The 26,941-nt window shown below is 49.1% G+C and overlaps 1 protein-coding gene across 1 annotated transcript; it reads left to right on the top strand.

Annotated features, from left to right (window-relative positions):
* LOC107993075 (protein Wnt-6-like) lies at positions 1 to 26,941 on the top strand. Its single transcript, XM_017049276.3, has 5 exons — positions 1 to 6,332; positions 15,082 to 15,302; positions 25,291 to 25,410; positions 25,659 to 25,858; positions 25,980 to 26,941. Exons 1-5 carry the CDS (start codon positions 6,265 to 6,267, stop codon positions 26,439 to 26,441), a joined length of 1,071 nt encoding a protein of 356 aa, XP_016904765.1. The 5' UTR covers positions 1 to 6,264; the 3' UTR covers positions 26,442 to 26,941.

Here is a 26,941-nt window from a genome sequence, read left to right as displayed (position 1 = left end):
AAAATTGCTAATTTTTCCCCCAAGTCGCTTCGTTCAAATTTTTCCGGAACGTAATCGGAAAACACGAACAATCGATCATCGATCAAGATGTTCTCGAGTGTAGATAGACGAGGCAAAAGGATGGCGGGGCAAGAGGAAGCGCGGCTAGGCTACGGCTCTATCGAGACGCGTTCGTCACGCGCGTAGGTTACCACGCCGATTCTTTTTTCTCCCGATTCGTTCTCGTCATAATAGAAGAATCTGTTCGTGGCTGCGCGGTATGTATGGTCCGCCTCTATCGTTTCGAGCGGCACCGGTGGCCGCCACCGGCACGCTGCTGCCCGTCGAGAGAGCCCAGTTCGAGCAGGTTCTCAGGAATTCACGACTCATGCGACGACCGGGTGTCCAAGTGAAACGTATAATGGCATTTAACGAAGAGGAATCGTGGTAGCGGGGCACGCCGAGCTTGCTCCAAATTGTTAGGTCAGGCTAATGTCGAAACGACGTCCGAGGACGGGCCCGGTATTGTTCCGACACCCTTCTTCTCCGTGCTGATGGCTCGTGGGAACACGCCTGTTTTTTCTCCTCCATTATCCTCTCGAGCACCCTCGCCTCGTATTTTCTTCTTTCTTTTCTTTTCTTTTCTTTTCTTCCCTCCCCCTCCCTTCAAAATAACAAATTTTTTTCCTCTACTTTTTTCATTTCTTTCCCCCTTCTTTTTTTTTTTTCACTCGTATCGCGCTTCGACGCGATAACGGTTTACGGATGAATCGCGCGCGAGAGATCCTTGTAACTGCGAGGGTAATCGCTAGCAAGATCGATTATGATAAAGTCGGGCGAATCTTCGGGCGTCTTCTTGCGACGACACGTCCGCGCAAATTAACGTTTAAAACGCAGGCGCGGGTCAGAGGATGGAAAAAGGGATGCGAAAAAGGCGAAAAAGGAGAGGGAGGGAACGAAAGGATGAACGAAAGAACGAAGGTGGGCTAAGAGAAGCTTTCCCCCACCCGTCTCTGAAAACTGGTCTGGTAGAGAGATGCGGTCTTAGGAGCAAAGAAGAGTCGGAGGAGCGGCATTCCCCGGTAATTAGTCTCACCCATAAATTACTAGCTATTCCGTGTCTGTGTTGGTCACAACTCGGTAACGTTCTCTTCCCTTCCCTTCGCCTCTCCAACTCCTTTCCATTTCCACTCTTTTTCTCCCATCTTCACTCCTCTCCTCTTTACATTTTTTTTTTCTTCAAACCGATATTATTAACCACGGTAGGTGTATCTCGAAAACATAATCTTGGAAACCGAAACGAAATCCCACGGCCGCTAATCCACGACGCTTGACAAAATTTCCTTTCCATACCTTGTCGAGGTCGCGATCGTATTCGATATAACTTCTTCGAAATCAGACTTGCATCGTCGAGATCGGTTGATCGTGGATAGAGAAGGATCTAGCAGAGGAAGGTTATATCGGAAGGTTTATGGGAACGAAACGAACTCATCTTTGCCGTAGGTCCAACGCGAGCCCGATCTCTCTGGCCTCGCCGAAGGGGCATAGGACCCCGCTGCTAAATGAGCTGTAATACGGACCCCCGCTGAACCCCTCGCTCACTCCTCTCTCTCTCTCCCTCTTCTCCTCTATCTCGCCAGTTCCTACTCTTTCGCCGCAATCTCTTCCTTTCCTCCTCTATCGAAGCTTTCGTTCTTTCGTTCATGCCTCTCTTCTCGCCGTGTGCTCGGCTTCAAAACTACTCGTCCTTCGAGTAGGATTGAGGTGATCACACGATACAGCCACTATTCGAGACGACTTTTATCCGTTACACGGTGTTAAAACCCAAAGTGTTTTCTTTTTCTTTTTTTTTTTCTTAACTTTCTCTTCTCCTTTTTCTCATTATTCGTACTTTAAACTTTCTCCTCCCCGTTATCGCTCCTTCTTCTTCTTCTTCTTCTTCTCCCTCTTTCTTCGATAAGTTATTCGATGGTTTCGTGGTTTCGTTCGATGAAAGCGATCAAAGTTCACCGATACGATAATCAAGCGAGTCCACCTAAGATGCGCGAAAGATTACAGTTCCTTTCGTTGGAGAGGCGGCTACGAACGAAACGGTTCTCGTCGGTTCTGCGAACTAACGGAGAATGGTCGTGACATCGAGACCGATCGCTCGCGCATTCGCTCGGTCAACGAAGCAGTTGACCCATCGCTGGAGATACGCGGAAAACGATCCATCAATTAGGTCAGCCGTTCTCCGCGATCCACCAGAGGATGGAGAAAGGAAAGAGAGCAAGGGAAGCAATCGAAAATAGTACTCCACGAGAAAGAATAGTGTATATATATATATGCGAGATAGTTCGATTCAATCGATTCAATCGATGCATCAGTGACTGAGATTCTCGATTTGACCTTTCACAGTTAAATATATTGCTTTGAGTTATTTGTGAAAATGCTTTTGATTTTACATACCTTGAAAACTTCATATATACATATATACATATATACATATACACGCACACACATATACACATATCGAGGATTCTTTTATGCGAGAAGATAATCATCTGAAAATAGTTAAGATGAAATTTTTAAAAGAGGTTTATTATTTCTTCATTTTTATATCATATAATAAAGATATTCCGTATTCTACGAATATTATTACAACTTCAACCGTGTATGCTCATTAACGCGTCAATAGTGTTCATCAATCGTCAATTGATCCTTTTCATTCTCGAGCGATTCGTTATTTCGATGCCTGAACTAAATCTTCTTTCTCTCCGTATCATAAATTCATTAATTTTTCGATCGCAATTCCTCCGCTTTACATATTGCTAAATTGTTACCCACATTTTTAAGATTCGCTCGGATCGATATTGCACTCTTGTTTTTTCATGTTTGTACGCTAATGGGATTCGTCCCGTTAATAAGTAAATAATTTAAAAAGAGGAAGAGAACAGGATCAAAAGATCGGTGAACGTTTCTGTTGTAAATGCGACGGCTCTTTCCCGGCGGCAGAGATGAAAAGAATGTAGCCACACGCCGACAGGTTAAACCCTTGATACCGTCCTGTACGATGCGCCTGCCTCCGCTGTGTAGCGAGACACGAGGTATGAAAGAGAGGAAAGAAGGTAGCCAGTGGCAGAGATCCGGACGAAAGAAAAGGACGTGACGGAGGAAGTAGAAATACACACGATCGAGCAGAGACCAACCGAGAAGAAACTGGTACCGAGCTGTTTACAATGATCTCATAAGCTGTCGAAGTAAATTTCGCTCTGGATCGGATTGCACAGTGCTCTCTTCCCAGAAGAGGGCAAAGAGCATGTCATTGTAATCGATATTTATCTTTTGAGGTGGCGCCAGCTAATCCAGCAATATTCCTCCAAGACACTTTGTGGCCATGAGAAAGAATAGAAGGTTGGAAGAAGGATTTGCTCGGCCGTGCGTGTCATACTACTCGTTTTCAACGAGGAAAAAGAAGAACAAGATTTTTTTCTTTGAAAAAGACCGAGAGTCTTATTGGATCTTTTATTTTCTACTATTTGCAAACTACTATGTTTATGGTGGTCTATATAATAATCAGAAACGTGCATATCGATGCATATCTGATACTTTGCAATAGATCGTGAAACGAAAAATTGCCAAGTGCGAATGAATTAAATTAATTTATACGTATAAAAGAAGTAAAACAGAAATCAAAAATATTCGATTCGAAACGAAAGGATCAACACGAAGGGACAGCGCGCCTGACTTCATTTCCGCGTGGATCCTGAAATTGTTCGATCGTGAAGTACAAAGAAACCCAACGGATTCGTAGGAAGGAAATTCAAAAGGAAGAGATCGAATTAAATTTATCGAATTAAATTAGAAATAAAGCTGTGCGAAGCTTACGTGTGAATACGTCGTGATTCCCCTCTTCTTCTATCTCGAATAATCTCTAAACAACAAATTGCAAACTTGCTTTGGATCATTTGGAAGAAGAGCGTCTTATCGAACGAATGCTACGAGAAAGAAAGAAAGAAAGAAAGAAAAAAAAAACGAAGAAATTTCAACTTTCAACGGAGTTTGGAGAAAAGCGTTTGGACGGGTGGCGAAATCGGTATCGGGAACGTTCGAAACGAAAGGGTCAAAAGGTAGCGCGATACGCTTGGGTCCTCCCTCCGCGTGGATCCCGAAGCGGCAGGTTGCGAGGTACAGAGGAGTCGAGTGGTTCTCTCGTAGGAGAGTTAAAAGAGGAAAAGAGGGGCTCGGTTGCGTCTCGTTGCCGCCGAGCGGCGCTCACCTGCCTAGTCCACAACAGTCTCGTACGGTTCGCTCCGACCAGGAGCTTCGTCTCCGATCACGGACGAACGAATCTCTTCTCCTCTCCCCTACCATCGCCCACTTTCCACCTCCGCACGATCGCGCTGCACCACGTGAGCTTTTCGACCTTCTTCCTACCCTCCGGTACCCTTTTCTCCGGACCCCTCATCACTCCCACGCTCCCTCCCCGATTTTCTCACCATCTTTCTCCTCGCCATCTTCACTCTCCACGAGTTTATCCGCACTATATTTCTCCGATATACGGTTTCTTTTTTTTTTTCTTTTTATTCGAAAGGAATTCGAAAGGTTTCGTTGCTTTTCGCTCGATCGGTTTCGCTTTGGATTCTTTTCCGTTGAAGAGAGGAAAAACGTTTTTTTTTCGGAGGTTGCATGGTCCACGGGAAATATCATCGGCAAGGATATATCATCGATTGACGACGACGTCGACGTTCGGTGGTGGTGTAGTGAAGGTGGTAATGGTGGTGTATCGAGGCAAGCCGAAAAAGGAATCGGTTAAAAAGGTGGAGGAGGGAAGGGAGAGGGAGAAAGTGGAGGTGGAGGTGGAGGAGGAAAGGAAGCAGTAGACGAAAGCGAAAACTAAAGGAAGAAGAGGAGGAAGAAGAAGAGGAAGAAGAAGAAGAGAAGAGAAGAGGAGGAGAAGGAGGAGGAAGAGAAGGAGGAGGAGAAGGAGGAGGAGAAGGAGGAGGAGGAGGAGGAGGAAGAAGAAGAAGAAGAGAAAGAAGCAGATGAAGGTGAATGGTGGGGCTGTCTTCTCTACTCCTTAGTACATTTCTGGTGGGGGTAAGGCAACACTCAAAGTTCGTGGTGACGTAGTTCTGGCAGGAACGCGACGCGTTTTTGTCCCCGCCGGAAGGAAATAGCAGCTTCCTAGATTCTGATCGCGTCTCATCTTTGGTGTTTCTCATCGAGGCGAACATACGAGAGTACGAAAGGAAAAAAAAAAGGAGGCAGAATTACGAATCAGGAAAGGATCTGGAATATAGGTTAGAAAAGGAAGCGAGAGAAGAAGGAAAAAGAAGAGACGAGGCGAGACGAGGCGAGGTGAGACGAGGCGAGGTGAGACGAGACGAGACGAGACGAGACGAGACGAGACGAGACGAGACGAGACGAGAAGAGGATTGGAAAAGATAGGCGGAAGAGAAGTAGCGGGATCGAGTGGAGGTAAACGAAACGAAAGAGGGAAGAAGCGGAGTGAAGGGGTGGTGGGGGATATCTAGTTAAAGAGACCGGAAGCGGAGGGTTTCTCTTCCGGGAATTTCTCGATCGTGATAAGGACCATTTGCGTGCCCAAAAGATTACATTCGCCGTCAGTCAAAGCAAACGAGAAAATTTGATTGTTTTTTCATGGTTTCCCAGTGGCCCGGAAAGAGATCATGAGGATTTCGCGCGGTCAATATTTGTATCCGTTCGTGTATCTCAAAGAGGCTCTTTCGCTTTGATCGCGGTGTACTCTCGAAGAGCTGGAGAAGAAAGAAGCCGAGAAACAGAAGGAGGAGGAAGAGGAAGAAGAGGGCTGCAACTTAGCCGAAGAAGAAGAAGAAAACGATCGTGGTTCGGTGAAGTGTCGGCAGAAGCGAAGACCAGATACGAGAAAGTAGTCGAGAGTGGACGGTCGAGGAGATCGGGTGCTCGATAAAGAATTTCTCCTTCGAGATCGGGGAAAAGGATCGCCCGGAATAATTTTTTTCCAAGGAGCACGTGTGAGCCGAGATCGCGCGTTACCGAGATATCGATACGTCACGCGTATCACAACTCCGATCCAATTTTTTCGCCGGTTTCGTAGGTCAGGAATCTTAGTGGCGTTCACGGCACGGTTGTGAAAACGCAAGACGACATTCCGAAATACCGCCACGATTTTCCAATTAATATTCGCCCTCACGAGTCGAGAACGATCGTCTTCCGGTTCGATCAAGGGGACACAGACGGCCTTCAGAGAAGGGAAGCGATCGGCAATTGTCGAAGTTACACCACCGAGGGGCGGAGGGGATGGAGATGCGCCTCGTTCTCGTGGCGATCTGCCTCCTTCTCGTTACCCCCATCGCCGGCTCTTTCTGGTACGTACATATCCGATCGTTTATCCATTCCAAATTGCACGCTTTTTATCATCCTCGATCTCGACGGGGATCCGGCCGAGAGAGAGAGAGAGAGAGAGAGAGAGAGAGAGAGAGAGAGAGAGAGAAAGGTACTTTTCGTTAATTGCGAGTGACTTTTTGCGAGCCTTCGAGAATGAATTCTTTGATCACGCGTCTCGAGCAATTGTCTCTCTCTTCGCAGTTTTATACTGCCACGATGAGAGAGCAAAGGGGAGGAAGGGAGAAAAAGAGAGTAATCAAACGCGTTACACTTTTATGTAGGTAATTATGTGAAAAATAGTTGCACTCCGCGAGCGGTTAACGTCAGTACTTTCCAAACGTGACGAACTAACGAGTGCTCCAGTTCTGAAGTACGTCATCTGGGTTATCAATTACGCGGCACGTTACGCGCACGCGGAATGATTAATGACGCCATAAATCCACCTTTGGTAGTTGCTCGCGCTCTGGTAAGTAAGACCTGTCCCGAGATTTACGGTTTCATTTCGATTCGCTTAAATTGCTCGTTACCGTTACCGGGAAATCTCGGCTTCCTCCTCGAGCCTCGAACCGGGCAGATTGACAGCCGAGAGTAGAGGTTTGCCCCTCCCGTGCCTCGAAATCCACGTATATAACATACAACGTATGTATAACGCGTCGTCCTCGTAGACCGAGCGAGGGGAGGGAGTCTCATCATCGCGTTACATCGCGAATTCGTAACTGGCGCGTGACGCGTATCTCGTAATCGCGTATTACGTACTCGCGAGATATCACGAACGACGGTAAATTATTCGGTAGCTCGAGTGCGCCGTGTGTACTCCAGTTTATTATGTAAATGTTTGCACGACGATAGACCGTTATCGCTGTCCTGCCAACCTACCAAAGTACCAACGCAACATCCAGAAACGCGTCATCTCGCCAAATCTTCGCATCTTCTTCCGTCACTCGCTCGGATCCTTCCATTTCCATTTCCATTTCCAATTTCGCGTTCCCCGAAATGATCGACGTCAAGGATCGAGTTTCTCCAACAGAACTCTGGGAAATTTTCTTCAACGTTCTCTCTCTCTTTTTCTTTTTCTTTTTTTTCCGTTGTTGAAAAGGGACCACGATAAGAAAGACACGGAAAAGATTAGGCTTGCTCGCTTTGAAATTCGAAAGTGTAGTTACCGTGGCGAAGGTGGCGAAGGTGGCGAATGGTGGTGGTCTCTCCTAAGGTCGAGCAAATATTTGTCAACGATTTAAAAGGGATTTCTGCGCGCAGTCGACACTGTACCGTCGCACCTTGCTCTCTTACCTGTCCACGACGTCCACACGACGGAGTGTTTGATAAATACATTAGAAGGTTCGTGGTTTGTTTCGACGACAGGTATTTAACAGGTATTTAAGTAGGTTCCGAGGAATGTGGGTTCGCGGAGTGTCACGGGCGTTTCCAACTTTTCTCCCTCCCATTCTTTTTCTTCTTTTTCTCTCTCGTCGAGACGCTGGCATCTCGCGTGGCACTGCACGGGCGAAAAGGAAGGCTCGCGAGGAAACGTTTCGTCCATCTACGCGTTTTCGCTCTCCCTTTCGTTCATTCGTTCGTTCGTTCGTTCGAATCGAGGGCCGATTACTCGATCGGAACCGGATTCTCGATCGAGATTCCTCGATTTTGTCGCGAGGAATACTATTCACCGTTCCACGTTCCCTCGCTCACTCTCGCCTTCGGTCCTCGAGAGCACTCTCCCTCTCGGTTCCACGCCGCGTTTCACGGTAGCGCGGAGAGACACGCGGAGCAGCGGGATCCAAAGGTGGACAAAGACGACCGAGTCGAGGAGTAAAGAGGTAAAGAAACGAGCGAGGATGGACAATGGTCTCGCTCGAAGCGTCACCCGTAAATCTCGTTGAGCGCGTATAATTTGTAAGTCGGCAGCAGCCTCCTCGCCTCCTTCTCTCTGCGCGCGCGATCCCTCTTCTGGAGCAAGACCGCGACCCGTCGTCGTCGTTATCTTCGTCGTCGTCGTCGTCGTTGTCGTTGTCGTCGTCGCCATCGTCGTCGTCTCAAAAACAGAAAAATCGAGGGACCGTGCTCCGTAGATTCGGCTCCAGCATTCTTAAACGTTTCCGCTCTCGTCCATTCCGCGTCCTTGCGCTCTCACCGTCGAGCACCGTTCCATTTATTAATTGGGCCGTGTATCGTTCACGACACGCGGTTCGCTCGTTTAATTCTCTCTCTAGCTTAGGTAAGAAGCGCGCCGCGCTCGCTAATTGATCGTCATGACCTAGACCGTTAACGAAACGATCGAGACCGACCTTTCTTTCTACGTATGCGCGTGTACGTACGCGTGTGTATACGTGTACCTACGTATATATGTATACGACTGGCTGGCCAATCGTTCCACACCAGAATCCTCGTGTCTTTACTCTCTTCCGTCCGAACAATCGGAACGAGTCATCGCGAAGGAACGGCAGGTAGAAAAAGACGTACAAAGATCGGCGATCGACGACGCGGTATCGTAACGAGCAGTTGCCGATAATACGATAGCGTTCGGTCGGGTCGCAAAGTCGGCCAATGAGCCGCGGTGGGCAGTCCACGGCTACCTTCTCGCTGGTTGGACAACCCGATACTCCCACCCGATGCACTCTATCTTACCTGGCCTCTCTCTTTCTTTCCCGCGGTGCTACAATCATAATCATAAGAGGCACGCGTGTGACGCGAGCTCCGTGCACGGCTTTTATCGGGCCCCGGCCAACCGATACTCCGCGATCTGTCTCTCTCCCTTCCTCCCCCCTCCCTCCCCCGCCCCAAACCTCGACAAGGATGCCTGCATCGTGTTGCACAAGCAACACGAGCGCATCGCAACCTGCCGAATTGCGTTAACGACGGCGGCGGCGGCGGCGGCGTATACGCTTTCCTTCTTGGCTCGCTGCAACTACAAGCGGCCGGAGTCGTAAACCGCGGTTCAAAGTGGATGTTTGCTCCCGATACCGGCCGTATTTCGGTCAGCCTCCGCTCGTAATGCTTATTTTCGTCGCGGACGCTTCTCTCCAAGTTTCGCCGAGGATTAGTGGTACCCTCTTGCGCCGGTTTGTCTATTTGCGGCCGTAAAAGCTCGACCTTTTCGTTTCTCGGGGGAGAGGGAGGAGGGGAGAGAGGGTGGAAGCGCGGGAGTATGCCCGTAACGTAAACAGGAAAAATTCGTTCCCAGCGAATGGCCCGCGCGCCTCTCCCCCCCATATCCGTTTGCACAATCGCGAGCCGATCCTTGTCGTTGATTCGCGATCTCGACGAGACGAAGAAGAAACGAGAGGAGGATCATTCGATGGATATATGCGCGGTTCGTGGTTTGTCCAGGGTCAGTTTCGTAGGAAGGCGAAACGATAAATTTAGTTCTCAACTTCCTCGAGCGCGACATCGCGATCCCCGAACTTGTACGACAGAAATAATTTTGTCCGGCCCTGATTTATCGCCTAACGAACAACATTACCGAGATTCTGGGGAGGACACTGAAACATACGCGCACTGAAAACAAATGATACGTTCTTTGTCTCTGATCTAGATGGGTGTGCAGCAGTAGCGATTCTTAAACCGCTGGTCCGCGGACACCTAGGAATCTCACAGTTAATAGCCCGTGTTCCGCGAATAATTTATATAATTTAAAAGCTGATTCGTTATTTAGTAATTTCGTTGTTTCAAAGAAATACCAATCTCTTTCTCGTTCGTGTACACAAGAAGAATACGAACGCGATGCGGCGAACTTCGAAACTGACTGACTGATAGTTTCAACAAAAGTTTGACATTTAGTTTTTTCCTCGTCCATTCTTGAAATTATTTTCAAGAGTCGAACAGACGCGTCATTTCTCTTTCTCGCGTCACTCCTATTCGATATTTTTCACTCCTTCGCGTAGTCGCGTAACGTTGTATTTTCTTATTTGTTCGCGTTAAATAAGCAAGAGTGTAAAATTATAGTGCTTAGGTGTCCAGCAAACGATGGATACAATCGAATACGAGGAGAAGAAATTGAAGAGAATCGCCGATACAAAAGACCACTTATCGATGATAGATCCTATCTAACCGTATCCGATAAATTTTCTTCGTTCGCGGATGATCTCGTTCGGGAGAAAAAAAGGAAAAAAAGAAGAAAAAAAAGGAATTCACTTCACAAATGACCGTTTAACAACGATCATAGTCGTAGAGAGACGATTGGGTTCGGTCGTTCTGTAATTACGCCACATTCCGACGAGTTTACGATGACAATTCTCGTAAACGCGTGGAGAAAGGACGAATCGTAAAATCGTAATTTTCTCCTGCCTCCTGGGTGTTAACGGCGCGGCGATTCCTCTCCTCCTTTTCCATTTTCTGCGTTGAAATTAATTATGCTAAACACGTACGTGTCACGATCGCGCGCCAACGCGTTTCTCCTCTTTCTTTTCGAAGGCCGCGCTACATGGATCCGTGAGATCATTCGAATTGTCGGAGATTTATCGGATTCGTGGCGTCACGAAGCGTTTCGTTTTGCTTGGCTAATGGCGGACGCGCGTTCAGACGACGTAACGAGCGATTAGTCTAAAGCGGTCGCTCTTCACGGACGGGTACGTGGCAGACGATAAAAGTTATAGGGGCAAGCCCCCCCTTCCCCCTCCCTCCCTGCCCCCCCGAGTGGTAGTTAACGCGAGTGGAACGCGTGTCCCGTACAAGCAAAAGCATGGAATCGATTTTCGTGGAATGTTAGGACGGGGGCGTAGTCGCGTTTCCCGACGCTAGACGCTCCGCCAGAAGAATTCGAAATTGTTTCGATGGCGTGCGCGCCACGTAGCCGTTATGTATGGAATTTTAAGACCCTCCCCCGTGTTATCCAACCTTACTCTAATTTTATTACAGTCTTCGCACAGATTCGATTCTTCAGGGTTTCATTAAATCGCGTGCCACGAATAATTCGTTATGCACGCGAGCACGTTTTTCTTTTAAAAAACGCCGATTCGCGATTGCGCGATCGCGCGTCACGCATCGAGACGCCTCTTCGATCGGAAGGAGTTCGACAAACACGATCCCCGCGCCACGAATTCCACGAGATTCTTGAGAGAAACGATCGAGACGCGACCCAGAAGACTCGGTTAACCCTTGCCACCAATTTGTTCGAGCATTCTTCGACCCTTTCTTCGAGTTAAATTCGTGCCCTTTCTTTCACGCGCGCGCTTTCAACTCGACTCTCAATTTTCTCTCCTTTTCCTTCGATACCCGGCTACCATTAATCCCCCGATCATGTTTCTAGACACTTCTATTCTTAGTCACCACCTGTGATTCGTACGGAATCCGATTGGCTCGAAATTGGAACGAGAAGCTAGAGCGCTGGTTTCGATCCACCAGTTTCCTCCACCGGGGATGGAGGAGCAACGATAAGAGCGGTCTTCTTCGCTCGCTCTTCTCGCTCTCCCTCTTTCTATTCCATGGCTGCGCCGCGGCCGTGTCTCGTGCCTTCACTCGTGTCGTCGAGCAATAAGAAAATGATTTAGATTAAGCGCGCATATCCACCCGACACGAGCTGTTGTGACTTTCCACTTCCGTTCGCTATAAATACTTTTTATTTCATTCGTCTCTCTCTCTATATCTCGGATACTTCTTTCGTTTCCCTTTATTTCCTCCCTCGAGGACAGATCGTTGGCCCTCGGTGGTCGATGGTGATTGGGGGAGGGGGAGGGGAAACGAATGGAAACGAATGAATCTCTCTCGCTCGTCTCGATCGGATTATCCTACTCTCGATGTCCTTGAAGGCGAAGTTCCCAACTTCCGTCGTGTTTTCTTCCTATCCTCGAGGGTCTCGTTCGGACGGTGAGAGATATTCGAAGAATTCACCGGTGGACCCGACGATCGTTCTTCTTCTGCTGCTTCTCCTCCTACCTCCGTTCGTGGGGTACCTCGTTCCGTTCCTTCTTCTCCTTTCCTTCGGACTCCTTTCGGCAACCGGAGGACGGGCCCGTTCTCTTTTTCTGATACCCTCTATCGAGAGTATCGTCCTCTCCCTTTCCGACTCTCACGAATCGACCGCGAACAAACATCGGAGAGGACGTGGCCGAGAGTGAGGCCGGAGCAACGTTGCTCTCTCGTCACTGTCTATCCGAGCAGACAGCGTGGAGCTGCCTTCGAGCAAAGTGAGTGCGTCTAATGAGGCAATAAATAAGTCGACCGCCCTAACCGGCCTCTCCACGCTTTTCGTTCGCGACGACGACGACGACGACGAGGACGAGGACGAGGACGAGGACGACGACGTGTCCATCCTCCGTTTCTTTTCTTGCCTCCGCGTACACGAGGACAATCCTCCCTTCCCTCCTCTTAGCTCTACGATCCTTGGCGCGGATCCTTTCCACCTTCGCTCCCCTTCCTCCCCTGTCCTATCCTCCCCCTCACTCCTCTCGCTCCATCGAGGGCCGCGATTCCTCCTTATCTTTCCACGTCTCGAGTCTCGATCATCCTCGAGCCGATCATCGATCATAGCGAAAATAAATTACGCGGAAACGCTCGCCACTCTGGTTCTTGACCACGCCAATTCCTCTAAACTAACCAAGAAGCAAGAGCATATGCGATATTAATAGCCGGAGCACGGCGAAAACGAACCGATACCCGCCTCGTCAAACGACCCGGTGTGTTTGCATTAATAACGTCGTAACGTTATTCGCGCAACAGGGAAAAGATGTATCGACAGACCGCGATCTTCCAGTTTATTTGACTTTGGGAGGGTAGCTGCGCGGTCGTTAACGAAGTAGCGCAAATATTCTTTGCCTGCGATCCTTTGAACTGTAAATGTCAGGACAGTGTCACGCAGCGGGGATTCCATCTCTCTCTCTCTCTCTCTCTCCCTCCCCTCTCCCACCCGAATGTATCATCGGCGTCAATCATCGAGGGAAAAGATTCGCTAAACCGATGTTTCTTTCGTGAACGCGTCGAGGAAGTGACGAGAAAGATCGACTGGATCGTTCCTCGTGTTACCGGGTGATTAGGAACATTTGCGATTCTCCGACAAATGCCAACGTTTCGCCTCTCGTTTCGAAGGCGAACAAGTTATATTCTTCTCGCGAGTGATGTCGAGCTATTTTTAGAAAGGCGAGTAAGAGAGGTTGGTGTTCCTTCTCGTTTGTCAGCGCAAGACGATAAGACGTTTGACGAATGCTCGTCGTCACGGAAAGTTGTGTCATAACTTTCGTCTTCCCGGAAAAGTCGGCCGTTTATATCTATGCCGACCGTCGTCCATTATCCGAATGCGCGCGCGGCCCTCTTTTGTCGCATTCGCCGCGGATTCGCGGGAAATCGCGTGACGACGGCGCCAATTCCGGGAAACGCGGTCGAATCCCGCCTTCTTCTCCCCGATAAGAACAATTAATTCGAAAATCAGGCGTTCCCGCGACAACGCAATTTTCACTCGGTGATCGTCGCGGCGGTCGCTCTCTCCCCCTTCCCTCTCTCCCTCGTAGTGACGTATCCGGTTCCGGGGTGACGTGGAGAGGACGTGGAAGGTGGCGCGTTCCGTTATGGCGTTATATCGAGCGGACAGGAATAATAATAATAATAATAATATCGAGGAGGCGAATGAAGTTCTTGCTCGGTTTGTTCCCCGCCAACGGGGCCGATCGTCCCGCGAGACGCAACGTGCGCCATATTTTGCTCGGGAACGAGAGCAGCGTTTAGCTTTTTTTCTCGATGGGGGGGAAGATCGAGGGGGGAGATGGCAACCGGCTCCCTACCGGCAATCCCTCTCTTCCCCGAGCGAGCGCATTTCGATCTCTCCGCTGTTCGCGAGTTTCTCGAGAATTCTTGTTCCCCGCGCGCATCCAACGTTCTTGTCCCCGGTGTTATAGTGGCCGTCCGAGGTCTGGAATCCAAAGCCCAAATGACGATGTCACCGGTGCACGACTGTTTCCTTCGCCCGACTGTATCACCGCCTCGTCCTTTTTTCCTCTCGATCCGTGCGGAACGAAAAGCGGGGAGAGGCATCGACGCACCACCGACGTACTTACACGGGCGCGAGCAACCGTCCTTAACGGAATTATTGCCATTAAGGTCGTTGCATTCCCGAGAGGCCGTCGTGTACGCGCCCCGGCATCCTACCGACGCAGAACTAATGATCTTAATTAACGTTTCGTAACGAAGGTCGTTCGGGCTCTCCACTCCTTTCCACCCTTCGCATCCTCTCTCGAGGCGATCGTTTTCTACCTTCGTATTCTTCCTTCCTCTATTCCCTCTTCACTCTTCTTTCCTCAATTTTTTTACGTCCAATCCTCTCCCTCCCCTCAATCTTGCCTCCATCTTCGTTTCTCCTTCTCGCTACTCTTCTTTCCGCTCCCGAAGGAGAGAAGTCGCGGTTCCCACTGTCCGTGATTCTCCTCGATTCACCTTTTCTTTTTGCCCCTCTCTCTCTCTCTCTCTTCGTCCACTCTCCGTTTCTGGCTTGTTCTTTACTCGTCCCCGTAGACCGTGTCCCGTCTCTGGTATACAACTTGCCACGATGCGTACACAATGGAGATTTAATTATCGTAATGGCCTCGGTGCGTTTGACTTTCCGCGTTTGTACCCACCCTCTCACCCTCCTCCCCTCCCTTTGTACTTTTGGTACTTTACGATCGGCTTGTCCTTCTCGACACACTGGTACACGACGATTTCTTTTCGAAGAAAATAAAATCTTGAATCTTGCTTTATATTATTATTATTTTTTATCGTTGTTGTTGTTTCTTTTTCTTGATCGATTCCTCTCCTTTCGATTTACAGGACCGTTGGAAATCAGGTGGTGATGGATCCGATGCTTATCTGCAAGAAGACTAGGAGGTTGAGGGGCAAGATGGCGGACATCTGTCGCAAGGAGCCTTCGCTGTTGAAGGAGATCGCAAGAGGGGTACAGGTCGGGACCAAAGAATGTCAGTACCAATTTCGAAATCGCAGATGGAATTGTACCACAATCAGGAGATCCCTCAGGAAGATCTTGTTACGCGGTGAGTGGAATAGGAATACGAATTTCGAAAGTCTTTGCCTTTTTTTGAAAAATTTCTTAAAAACTCAATTCAAGAGGCAATGTTCGAATTTAAATTTAAACTCGCACGTTGCTCGTTCGCTTTGGTGTATTTAATGAAATGTTTTCAAATTAAATCGGTATACAACGTCAATCGCTCTATCCAGGACGAGACTGTCGATGCTCGATTACTCGAGTTTACCGTCGAGAACACGCGCCATTACTTTCAAATTAACCTCGATGAGGCTATCTCGAACGAGGGAAAGCCGTCTGGACGAGCGGTTTTTGTCGAGACGGTTGCGTAACTGCCCGTTCCATTAATCAAATAAATTATTTACGCACACGTCAGAATTGTCACGATAAACGTTTATGTTGCTCCTCGAAAATCCGTGAAGATATAAACGTTTCTCGGTAATTTCTTCTTCTTCTTCTTCTTCTTCGACTTCCGTTTTGTAAACAGTTTTCAATATAATAATAATAATAATATTAATAATGATACTTTATTACTGTTTTATATGTGTTAAAAAAAAAAGTTAACTTGAGTTAACGTGAAACTGTGCGTGAAATAACACGATCTCAGTTAGATCGGAGTTAATTTACGAGCTATTTTACACAATAATTTCGATTAAATACGTTAAAATCAATGAATCGATCAAACGGTCGATTATTTTATCTCGAACGGAGAAAAGATATGGTATATATAATATACAAAGTCTTGGAATTTTATAAGATCGCAATTCAAGATTCAAGTTTTCGAAAGCCGCAGGTCTCGATTTGATTTCACACTCGAATTTCACACGATGAACAATTCGTTTCGTGGAACTTCTTCTCAAGCGTTATCATCGAGATACGCGATCGGCGAGGGAAAGAATTCGGTGAGGATGATCACCAGGATTCCTGGTGGCATTTAGACAACCATGAGATAGAGCGCGTGAACGGTTGCCGAGGTAAATGGAACAAATTGAAGGGGGCGGGTAGGGTCGATCGAGGATCCCCCCTCCCGCCGTGTCCCAAGAAAAATTCTCACGCGGTTGAGTTAGCGTGCGCATTCGAGAGGAGACGGGAGGAGAATGAGGAGGAGGAGGAGAGCGAACCTGTCCGCGTGGCTCGCTTAGTTATCCGTCCGATGTATTAATTTCGGGTGATCGAGCACGACAACTAAATCGAAGACAGCGTGTCCAATAGGCCGAACTGCTCTCTAGCCCTCGCTATCAGATCGGTACCTTTTGGTAGCCTGACAGATTGACACTGTTCGTCGGATATTAGTGGCAATATGTTCCCTTAATTAAAGGCTTCATTTCTAGGGAGAGAACCGTCCTCGAGGACCGCGTGTCTTCTCCTTCCTTTTCTTTCTCGTCCTCTCCCTTCTCTACTCCATCGAAAGATTACACACGATCGATCGTATCGATCGTGATTCCCGGCGGTTGCCTCTCGACGCGATTCGTCGAGCAAGCCCCAAGCTATAGCGTGGAATAGCGGACGATCGATGATCGAATTATATCCGACACTGTCGGCGATGCCTGACAATCGGTGTTCGCTCCCTCTAAGATTGCCGAGATATGTGTATATATATATATGTGTGTGTACGATATATACGCGGAGTTTATGCACGATATAGGGAGACGATTCTCGCTCGGGCTCGAGACGCTCGGAACCCGTGAGCCGGGCAACGGGTTAATTAACTCTCACGGAGCGATATTTGCTGGCCGCGATGTTCTTGCCACGAAATGGAATTCGCTGAATCGAGTTTCGATGCCGCACACGGAGACGCGTCGAGGCAGGTTAATATCGTTGGAACTACCGTCGTGGTAGGTTAGGCAGGGGAGGCTCGGAGCAGGCAGGATCTAATTTGCGTTTCACCTGGCACTTACGAGCTTCCCCCGTGTCCCGTAAAAGACGATACAGCGTCGTAAAGACGACAAAGTCCGATTGCATTATGCTTTCCCGAGAAATCGTAAAATTAACCCGGTCCAACGATCGACCGGGCTTTCACCGCGCTCGAAATTTCTTTACGCGTGATTCGTGCAATCGCGCGGCGGCGCGGCTGCGTTCACGAAACGTTGTAATTACGGGTGGCCGGTGGTCGCAGTCGACACGGATTACAAGCCGGCCGCCGGTAGCCGCTCCCGTTTTTCTCCGACCGTTTTCGAGGATCGACAAGAGAACGGGAGAAACGGGAGCGAAACGGGACGGGGGAAAGGTCGAAACTGCAGGTACGCGAACCCCTGGGTGCATTATTGGAGGATGCGGATCGATGACAGAGGCGGCGATGTGTTAACCGGTCGTTTCGGGTGACAATCCTCGACGTGGTCATTTATCTGCGACCCCGGGCGAGGACAGCTCGCCCTGGGAAGTCCGTGGCCAGAAATATATACGACTTTTTCCCAATCCACCCTCGACCATTGTGCATACGTATCTTCCTATACGTCTATATAACGACGATCCTCGTTATTATTACAGGATACCGAGAGATAAGATCGTATTTTCATTCGTACAAATGTCACAGCGAACGATTCGCAAACGCGAATGAATGTCAGGTGAAAAATTCGCGAGTGATTTTCTTCGAAATTTGATCTGCTAGAATTTTTCGTTCGAGTTAAATGGCGTAAATAGTGTAAGGGGCGATGTTTGCTCGACTTTTCTCTCGCGATTGAATCGCATCCAGAGAGAGAGAGAGAGAGAGAGAGAGGGAGGAGAAGGAGAGAGGACGAGCATGAAACGCGTCCAAGGATGGTAATTGGATCTATCAAGACCGAGGGGTGAATCGAAAGCGACGATAACGGACGAAAAAATGGGAGGAAAAAAGAAAGAAAGAAAGAAGGGAAACGTTGGTGGGAACGTATTCGGGAACGGTTCGGTTGATCCTGCCTCCTCCTCCCTTCTCCCGTGGATCGAAGAAAGGAAGGAAAAATTCCTAACGGGCGAGCATAGAGAGAGGAAAGGCGAGGTGGAAGGCACGCTACCGGCGGCGCCTATCTTAATTCTCGATTGACGTTTATTTATCTGGCGACGTTTAATTTTTATGGGCGCGATCTGGCCGATAGGTTAGACTCGCAGGTAGCTCCCGCTGTGTGGTCCAAGTTGAGAAAAGATCCGAGGTTAGACTGGTAGAACACATTGGTGGACGAGCAGCACCTCTTAATTGAGGGGTGCCGCGTGTCGCGATAAGAAGAACACGGGCGTCAAAACCCGTGGAAAGAGCTACCAGGGGAAAGGAAAGGAGGAAGGAATTTATTGCGCAGCCACGATGCATTCGTTCGTTTCGGTATCCGAGGATTCACCGCGGCCCTACGATTCCCGGATCCTCCGTCTCGATACCATGCGCCCTTGGGTCCGTCCCGAGACCAAATTAAGAGAGTGGTTTTCTTCGTTCACCAGGATTCCGTTCACCAGCTATTACCCAGGCTAAGGGAGAGAAACGGATCTTTGAAACCTGCCTCCTTCGATCAACAAATTGCTCTTTCTCCCCGAAGAATCGGGGAGGCGGACGGGATACGGGTACGGGACGATTTTATTCCATCCTCGAGAGAGCTGCTTCGAGGCTAGGGTGAACGACCTATTTCTCGAAGAAATTCTCTTATCAATTAGGATTAATAGCTAAATTTGAATCAATAGCACGGTTATAACGGAAAATTTTCACAGAAATCGCGAATCTTTTCTCCTTTTTTCGTGTACTCCCCACGACTCCGATACGTGTACGGTACGCGCTCAGGAATGTTTGTATATTCCGATTGCCTCGGAAACATTCTTTTCGTCGATGTTTCTCGGCTCTAACGAGGAAGCTCACCTTGGCGCGTTAATAAACTCGAGCCACGTTTCGCGATTATTCCGTTCGATCCTCGTTTTCGCAATGTTTCGTCCAACGATAATTATCGTGTTCTATTTCGATTCGTCCGAATAACACGGAGAGATTCTTGTCGGAATCGTTTGCGAAGGTGAACTCAAACTCAATGTCGATTCATCGATGCGATAAGTAAACGATTATCCGAATAACCTGTTCGCGAATAAGCCCCCCCTTGCGAGTACTTCCCCTCTTGATCGAATCAACGAGGAGAAGGAGGAGAAGGAGGAGGAGGAGGACATTCAAAGTATCCTAAACCTTCTCCCGATCGAAATAAAGAAAATGATTCCCGTTTAATAAGAACGGCCGGTCGACCAAGGTGGTCCCCGAGTGTGTCAGTCTTAGTCGTATCTACCTTTCTCGCGTCATTCGTCTCTTGGCCTAGCCTAGCTGGAACCAAGTCAAATCGTTTCGCGATCAACACGCTCTCTTTGGCCTCTACCTCCTTTCTCTAGCTCGAGAAAAGACCCCGAGGAAAGGTTTGTGACACGACATGGAGACAAGATGAAACGAAACGAAACGAAACGAAACGAAACGAAACGAAACGGGACGAAACGGGACGAAACGGGACGATAATGAGCGAGCTAAAAGCGATTTAGCGCCATGGCGCTAAGTGTTTTGTCGCCTCGCGAACTCGGTGCTAACTAATGCGGTTCGCAGAGGACGCACACCGCATCGCGCCTCTCACCTTTACCATTTTCGATATTCGTCAATTCACCATCGTCTCTACGCACACTGCCACACACGTCGTTGCTTACCGTTCGAGTTGCTCGTTTATTAACATCAGCTTTTCTCGATTCCTCCGCCTCGCTCGTTTAGAAACCTACGCGCAGTTTGAGAAAGTTGACATTTTTATTTCGTGCATCGCGAGAGTTACACGGATAAAATTTTCTCTCCGATCGTTGAAACTAGACATTCGGTTCTTCGGATTCGTATCATTTTTCACCACAAATGTATTCATTTTTTTTACCATTTTAATTAGGCAAGCCAATTTACTACTACGAGAGAGAATAATTTTCGATTTCTTTTTTTGCATAAAATCTTTTACGATCCTCGCAATCCTCGCGCCATTCGCAACCATTTCCTGTCAGACTTTGTAGGTCACATTCACTTTTCAAACCTGTGCAATACTTTATTACCACAGAACCGATTAGCAGAATTTGCTACCAATCCTTGCTCACTTCGTCTTTACCTCGTTTTTACGTGAATTTAAGATGAAGGCAAGCATTACGAACATCAAAAGATTAAGAAAGAATAATCGTACGTTACATCGTTATTCCTTACGTATTCCTGCTCGACGATGTCCGAGCCTCGCTCGAATATAAATTCACTTTTCCCGTTGACCTGGAAAAACAACGTTTCTCCCCGAATTTAGTCTCTTACTTCTCGTTGTTCGACCAATTGCACGGGATCCGGGATCGACACGGGGCGGAGAGGGAAACGAGGGACTGCGGTGGGTCCGGGGAACAACATTTTTACGATTTATCCATGACTCTCCAACAGAGAGGTGGTGGCCGCATACCCGGCACCCTCGCCAGGAGGAAACGACAATACACGAGCCATGAGCGTCGATTACGAGAGAAGCGTGTCTTCGAGTTGAATAGGGAAAACCCTAATTTTTCTCGCTTCCAACCAAGTAAGTAGTACCCGTTCCTACGAACCAAATTGCCCGTAACTAAAGTAACGCCTCTGGGTGTCTACCGACAGCCGGAACACCACCACTCTTTCTCCCCGTCATCGTCCACTCTTTTCTCATTCTTGACGGTTCCCCATTGTCCGCGTTCACCAGTTTTACCAGCGACACATACCGATCCGCCTTCTTCTCGACTCGAGACAATAAAAGAGATTCACGGATTCCGTCGTCTATTTTTTTATTATTCCCTTCCTTTCCATCATCTCGTATTTCTTCGTTGCTCTTCCCTGTCCAATTGCCCAATTGCCGACGAACGAAATTCTCCCCTTCTTGCAAGGGAACGCGCACGTCGCGCGATCGATTCGCGAGACCGATAACCGATCGATACTTTCCCAGGGGACTGTACACCTCTCTCCAAGGAGAGGAGGAGAAGACGCGAGGCCGGTATTTCCCACAAAGGGTTGACAATAGCAAACAGTTTAATGTCCCGTACGTTTATTGTATCTCGGCTACCGTGGGCTTTAACTTGGATCGGTAGCCGGAGAAAGGGTGAAAGGAGGCGAGGAAGAGAGAGAGAAGGCAAAGGGAAGGAAAAGGAGGTCGGAACACCGGGACAGATCTGTTATTCTGTTAGACTCTGCCCGTTCGCCGGTGACATTTGAATGCTCGGTCGATTTTACGTTGGCGAAGGGAGAAGAACACCGAAGGAAGAAGAAGAAAACGAGAACTTCCATACCCTCTTTCTCTCTTCGTTCTTCCCCCTTCTCCCCCCTCCCCATCGACCCGTTTCCTCGCGCCATTTCTCCGTTTCTTCCATCTTTTCTCTCTTTTCCTTCGCCAATTTTCCTTCGATCCAAGAAACATCGCTACGATCTATATCCTCGCTCGCGGTCGAGAAAGAGACGGAGGAGGGTGGGAGGGAAAGATAGTTAGAGAGAGAGAGAGAGACGGATAGATAGAGATTCGCCGTAATTACCGCGGTATCTTGGAGGGAAGAGGCCGGTTGGACCGTGCGCGGGGCGACGACTGGTGTCGAGCGAGGAAAGGAGCGAGACAGGAGAGGAGAGAAATTCCTGCGAGAGAAGAGAATCCAGCGGTGATACGATGCGCGGCTCAAAAATTCCACGGAATCTCGGGAAAAGGCGAGTGGTCGTTGCCGCAATTGGTCATTGGGCGATTTTTGCCGGCATTCATGCGTCCGTTCCCCGTGTATTTATTGGAAAGGTTTCTCTGGTACGATCTGGTATACACGGGGGTTAACTAAACGCCGTGCCTCTTTTCTCATTCGATATTCCTCTCTTTATTTACGGGACGCATCCCGGTGATTTATCTTCTCCCTTGTCTCTCCGTCTTCCTTTCTCCCTCCCCCCGCCCCAGGGTTTCTCCGTCTCGTCGCGCGCGCTCCTCTCCCCCTCCGGCCGTAATCGCGGCATCATCCGCAATTAGAGCGAAACCCGTTGAAACGCGGGGGTAAACGCGGCATCCGGTTCTCAACAGCGACTCGATTCAAAACACACGCCGCGTATCCACGTATGCACATAAAGCGGGGCGAGCGACTCGACGCGAGAGACGGGGGCCGATCTATTGCGCGCGGATCGCCGCATCCAACGCGATAAATCGCGACCCGGCGAAACAAATCACTCGGCGAGACCGATCGATCCTATCTTCCCGCGTCGATCCCTCGCGTCCGCGACATAATTCCTACAATGGCGGCGAACCGTCGCGAATTACACACTTGCATAATCCATCGAATCGATTAATCACCGACCGAGATTGCCGGAGATTTGTCGCGTAACCAGCGGGACTCAGCTTTTCGCTCGAAACCCGCCACCACCGTCCAATCGATCACCCCCCTCCCTCTCCTCCGTTTCGATAGCGCCAACAAATCCTTCCTTCCACCGTCATATTTTTTAGCTCGCGTATCCGTCGGTTATATCGTCGGTTATATAGGTGCGTTTCAACATGTTTCGCCGAGTACGTCGTAACTTCGATACGTCATCCGTTTATGGGGAACGCGTCGATACGAGAGTCGGTTGAATGCGTTTCATCGTGATCCGTGGATAAGAATTACGGATGTCCCGTTAAACGATCGGTGTTGCAAAAAAGGACACAAGCCGCTGCAGCCTCGTCGTATAAATTACATATCACCCGATGAATCCTCGTCACCCTTATATAATCGACACTCGACAAACGGATTGCCATTGACCCGAACACGACTGCGAACCACGAGACGATGACGATGACGACGACGCGACGACGGATCGACGTCCAGATTCCGTCCGGATCACGTCTGTCTTCTCTTCTTCGTTCCTCTTTCTTCTCCACCTTCGAAACAGCTGGACCGAACGGTCTTCTCTGATGAAGGCGAAATGCTTCGCGAGTAAACGCGAAAATCAGAAGTGACGCAAGAATAAGGGGAGCCAGGAGAGGAGGCGAATATAAGAAGAAAGAGAAAGAGGAGGAGGAGGAGGAGGGGAAGGAGAAGAAGAAGAAGGAGAAGGAAAAGAAGAAAGAAGAAGAAGAAGACGACCACTCGCAATTAAACACGGCGTAAGTCTCGCTCCGAGGATAATGCCCCGGAATGCTGATAATTGGCTGAGCCGTCGAGGCGACCCGAGACGATGGGAGCTCCGTGCACCTGGCAGCACGGCACTGCAAGATCATCGGCTCGCGATCCCTCGTGTCTAATTGATTCCAAGTGATTTATATTACCTGCTTGCTCCTCTTCGCCTCCAACATTCCCGGCCCTCCATGCTCTTCTCTACCTTCTCTCCGCCACGAACGCTCGCTCCATCTTTGCGAACGAATATCGAATCCTTTCCGATTCGTTCGCGATCTGAATCTTTCTGGTCCTTCTGAAACGAGAAGAAAATGGATCCGGAAGTGGAGAGAAGATTCGACGACGATTCCGTTGCGTAAAATCTCATCTGATCGAACGAGGGATCGCAAAGGAAGAGTCGAGGGAAAGAGAGAGGAGCGGAGGGATCGAGATCGAGCGGACTGGAGGCAAAAGGCAGGTAGTGGAGACGCGGAACACGGTCAGGGAATACAAGCTCGGAGGCAAGAAGCGAGGCAGAGGGCCTTTCGCTCTCCAACCTCGATATCAGATCGCTCGTATAAAACTATCGTATCGTTTAAATACGCACTGAAAGGTGAGGCGATGCATCGGAAGATACGCGGGCGGTGGCAGGTTGCCTCTCGTTCCGTCCGTCCGTCCGTCCGTTCATCCGTCCGCGTGTCGATCCGCGCCGAAGATACCCGGCTGGAATCCATGGGAACCACGGCGAACCGAGCTTAACGCGTATAACCCCCTTCCCAGCCTCGCGCGCAGACCCAACAGCCAGCCACACCGCCACCGTTTCTTCCTTCCCTTTTCTTCCCCCTCCTCCCCCTTCCCCATCACAGTTCCACCCTTTCCATCGCCGCGTTTCCTCTCGCGTTTTCTTCCTCGCGATGTCCTCCGAGATTTCGTGCCGCGCGGCATTAGTATTCGCGACTGGTTTTCGCTTAAACGTTCGAAAAGGATAATTGCCTCGCGGCGTGGAAACGCTTCGACGAGTGCACCGTTCGTTCGATTCGATCGAATGCCCCGACTCCGTCGATTCCCCATAGATACGCGCGCTCCCGATACTTTGACGGGGAGCGAGCCGATACCGCGCCCGCGCCTCCAAAGGAATCGGTAATTGGCCCCGCATTCCGCCTTCCGATTATAAGTTAATCCGTTAACGGACCACGCGGAATCGCGAGATTCTTATCGGTTCTCGCGCGAGAAAGGAGCGGGCCGATCCTTGCGGCCTCTCTGGATCGTGGATCGTGCAAACTTACGAGTAGAAGAGAACGGCGAAAGAGGGGGGATACGCGGAAATAAAAAGTGGTCGGGAGGAGGGATTTGCAAAACCCGGATGCTCGGACAGGCGAGAGACAATGGGTGACAGGGAACCGTTGGACGGAGGCGGTGGTGATCCGCCGTTTTGAAAAAGGGTGCAACTCCGGCGTGCATTGTCCGCTTAATGATGGAGTGGAGACGTGACAGGTGAAACCGAATACACACGCCACCGAAATTCTCTCCCCAAGAGTCTTTTTCAAAATCTTTCGACGATCGTCCACCACTTCGAAATGTCGACCCCGTGCAACGCGAGCAACTTTTGCACGCTGCAACTCCGCTCTTCGAAATTCTTCCGCTTCTTCGAGCACGGTCTTTCTTTCTGGCCGATTTCCAGACAATCTTCTTTCTCTTCTTCTTCTTCTTCTTCTTCTTCTTCTTCTTCTTCTTCTTCTCTATACCGAATTATATTAAATTCCGTTTCCGCCCATTCAGCGGATGGATATTCGATTAATCGACTTATCTTCCCTTTGCAATTACCCTGTTCAACGTAATCCGATTTCAATCCTCGACTTGGACGATAATCCGGCGAGAGAATAGATATTTTCTCAGGGTCGGAGAGATAAAGGACGAGAGACGTCTAATCGATTTCGAAATCGATCCGATACTTGCAGATACCAGAGAGACGGGTTTCGTGAACGCCATCACCGCGGCCGGGGTAACATACGCGGTCACCAGAGCCTGCACTATGGGACATCTCGTCGAATGTTCTTGCGACAAGATGACGTCGAAAGGTAAAGTTTCCTTTTTATATAATATATTCGTTCCATATTCTTTATATCTGGTAATGTTATCGATCTCTAAATCTATATTCCTTAGCCAATAATTGCCGCCGCAAGCTTGGCAACTTAAACTTTTTCGCTAGTATTCCCAATTCTTTCAAACGCGTTCTCTCCTTTCTTCTCGTTCTATTTATTCTCCTATCATTTCGTGCAATGACAATTTTTTGATTTTCTTCTCGCGAATGACACAAATTGCACAGGTAATAAGCTTGGCAAATTGAGCCGCACCGTCGAAATGGAGAAGAGTTTGCCGACCGAGGGTGACTGGGAGTGGGGAGGTTGCGGCGACAACGTGAAATTCGGCTTCAAGAAGTCGCGAGACTTCATGGACGCTCCTTATCGAAAACGCAGCGACATCAAGACTCTGGTCAAGCTGCACAACAATAACGCCGGTCGTTTGGTACGCAACTTTTCTCTCCCTTTCTCTCCCTCCAAGATTCGAGCAACTTACTACTCCTCTACTACTACTTCCGTTTTTTTTCTTCTTCTTGTCCGTCTATATATACCACCACCGACGACAGGCCATCAGGGATTTTATGAGCACGGAATGCAAGTGTCACGGTCTCTCCGGATCGTGCACGGTTCGAACCTGTTGGCGGAAAATGCCACCGTTCCGGGACGTGGGGAACAGGCTGAAAGAGTCGTTCGACGGCGCGGCCAAGGTGATACCGAGCAACGACGGGCACAGCTTCATCACCGAGGGGCCGACCATCAAGCCGCCGGACAGATTCGATCTGATTTACAGCGAGGACTCGCCCGACTTCTGCAAGCCGAACAGAAAAACGGGCTCGCTGGGTACGCAGGGACGACGATGCAACTCCACCAGTCAGGGAGTGGATGGATGCGAGCTCCTCTGTTGCGGCAGGGGATACGACACGAGGGTCGTCAAGGAGAAGATCAGTTGCGAATGTAGATTCCGATGGTGTTGCGAGGTCACTTGCAACACTTGTCTGGTCAAGAAAACCATCAACACGTGTCGTTAAATCGAATCGAATTTTCTCTACTTATTATATAATATATATATTATGTTATATATATTATATATAGACACTTGTAATATACGCGTCGCGCTGTCGAATGTAGTTTGAATGCTCGATTAGTAAAACGCGCTCGATCGTTTGAAACACGTTTCGTTTCGTTTCGTTTCGTTTCGTTTCGTTCCAAGCTTTCCAAGTATCTCTTAATTTGTTCGTTTCGAGCGTTTCGCGCTTTACTCGCTCGCGGCAAGCGAAACGATCGTCGCTTTTCTCGCTTGCGTCGACCTTTTGTCGTCGCACCGCCTCCTCTTTTATTATCTCTTCGTCCCTTATCTCTTGTCTCTCAATCCCCCCTCCTGTCCACCTACCCACCCACTTCCTTCCTCTCCCCCTCCCCCTCCCTCTTGCGCTTGCGTTCTCCGCGTTTTCTGTAAATAAGACTGAATGGACGAAAGTTTATATTGTGCAGCGTGAAATGCGAATAAAGAAAAACGTATATCCCCGGC

Source organism: Apis cerana, linkage group LG1, assembly GCF_029169275.1.
Source record: "Apis cerana isolate GH-2021 linkage group LG1, AcerK_1.0, whole genome shotgun sequence".
Lineage (NCBI taxonomy): Eukaryota > Metazoa > Arthropoda > Insecta > Hymenoptera > Apidae > Apis > Apis cerana.
The sequence above is the reverse complement of the archived record's forward strand: the minus strand, read 5'-3'. Positions and strand labels throughout refer to the sequence as shown.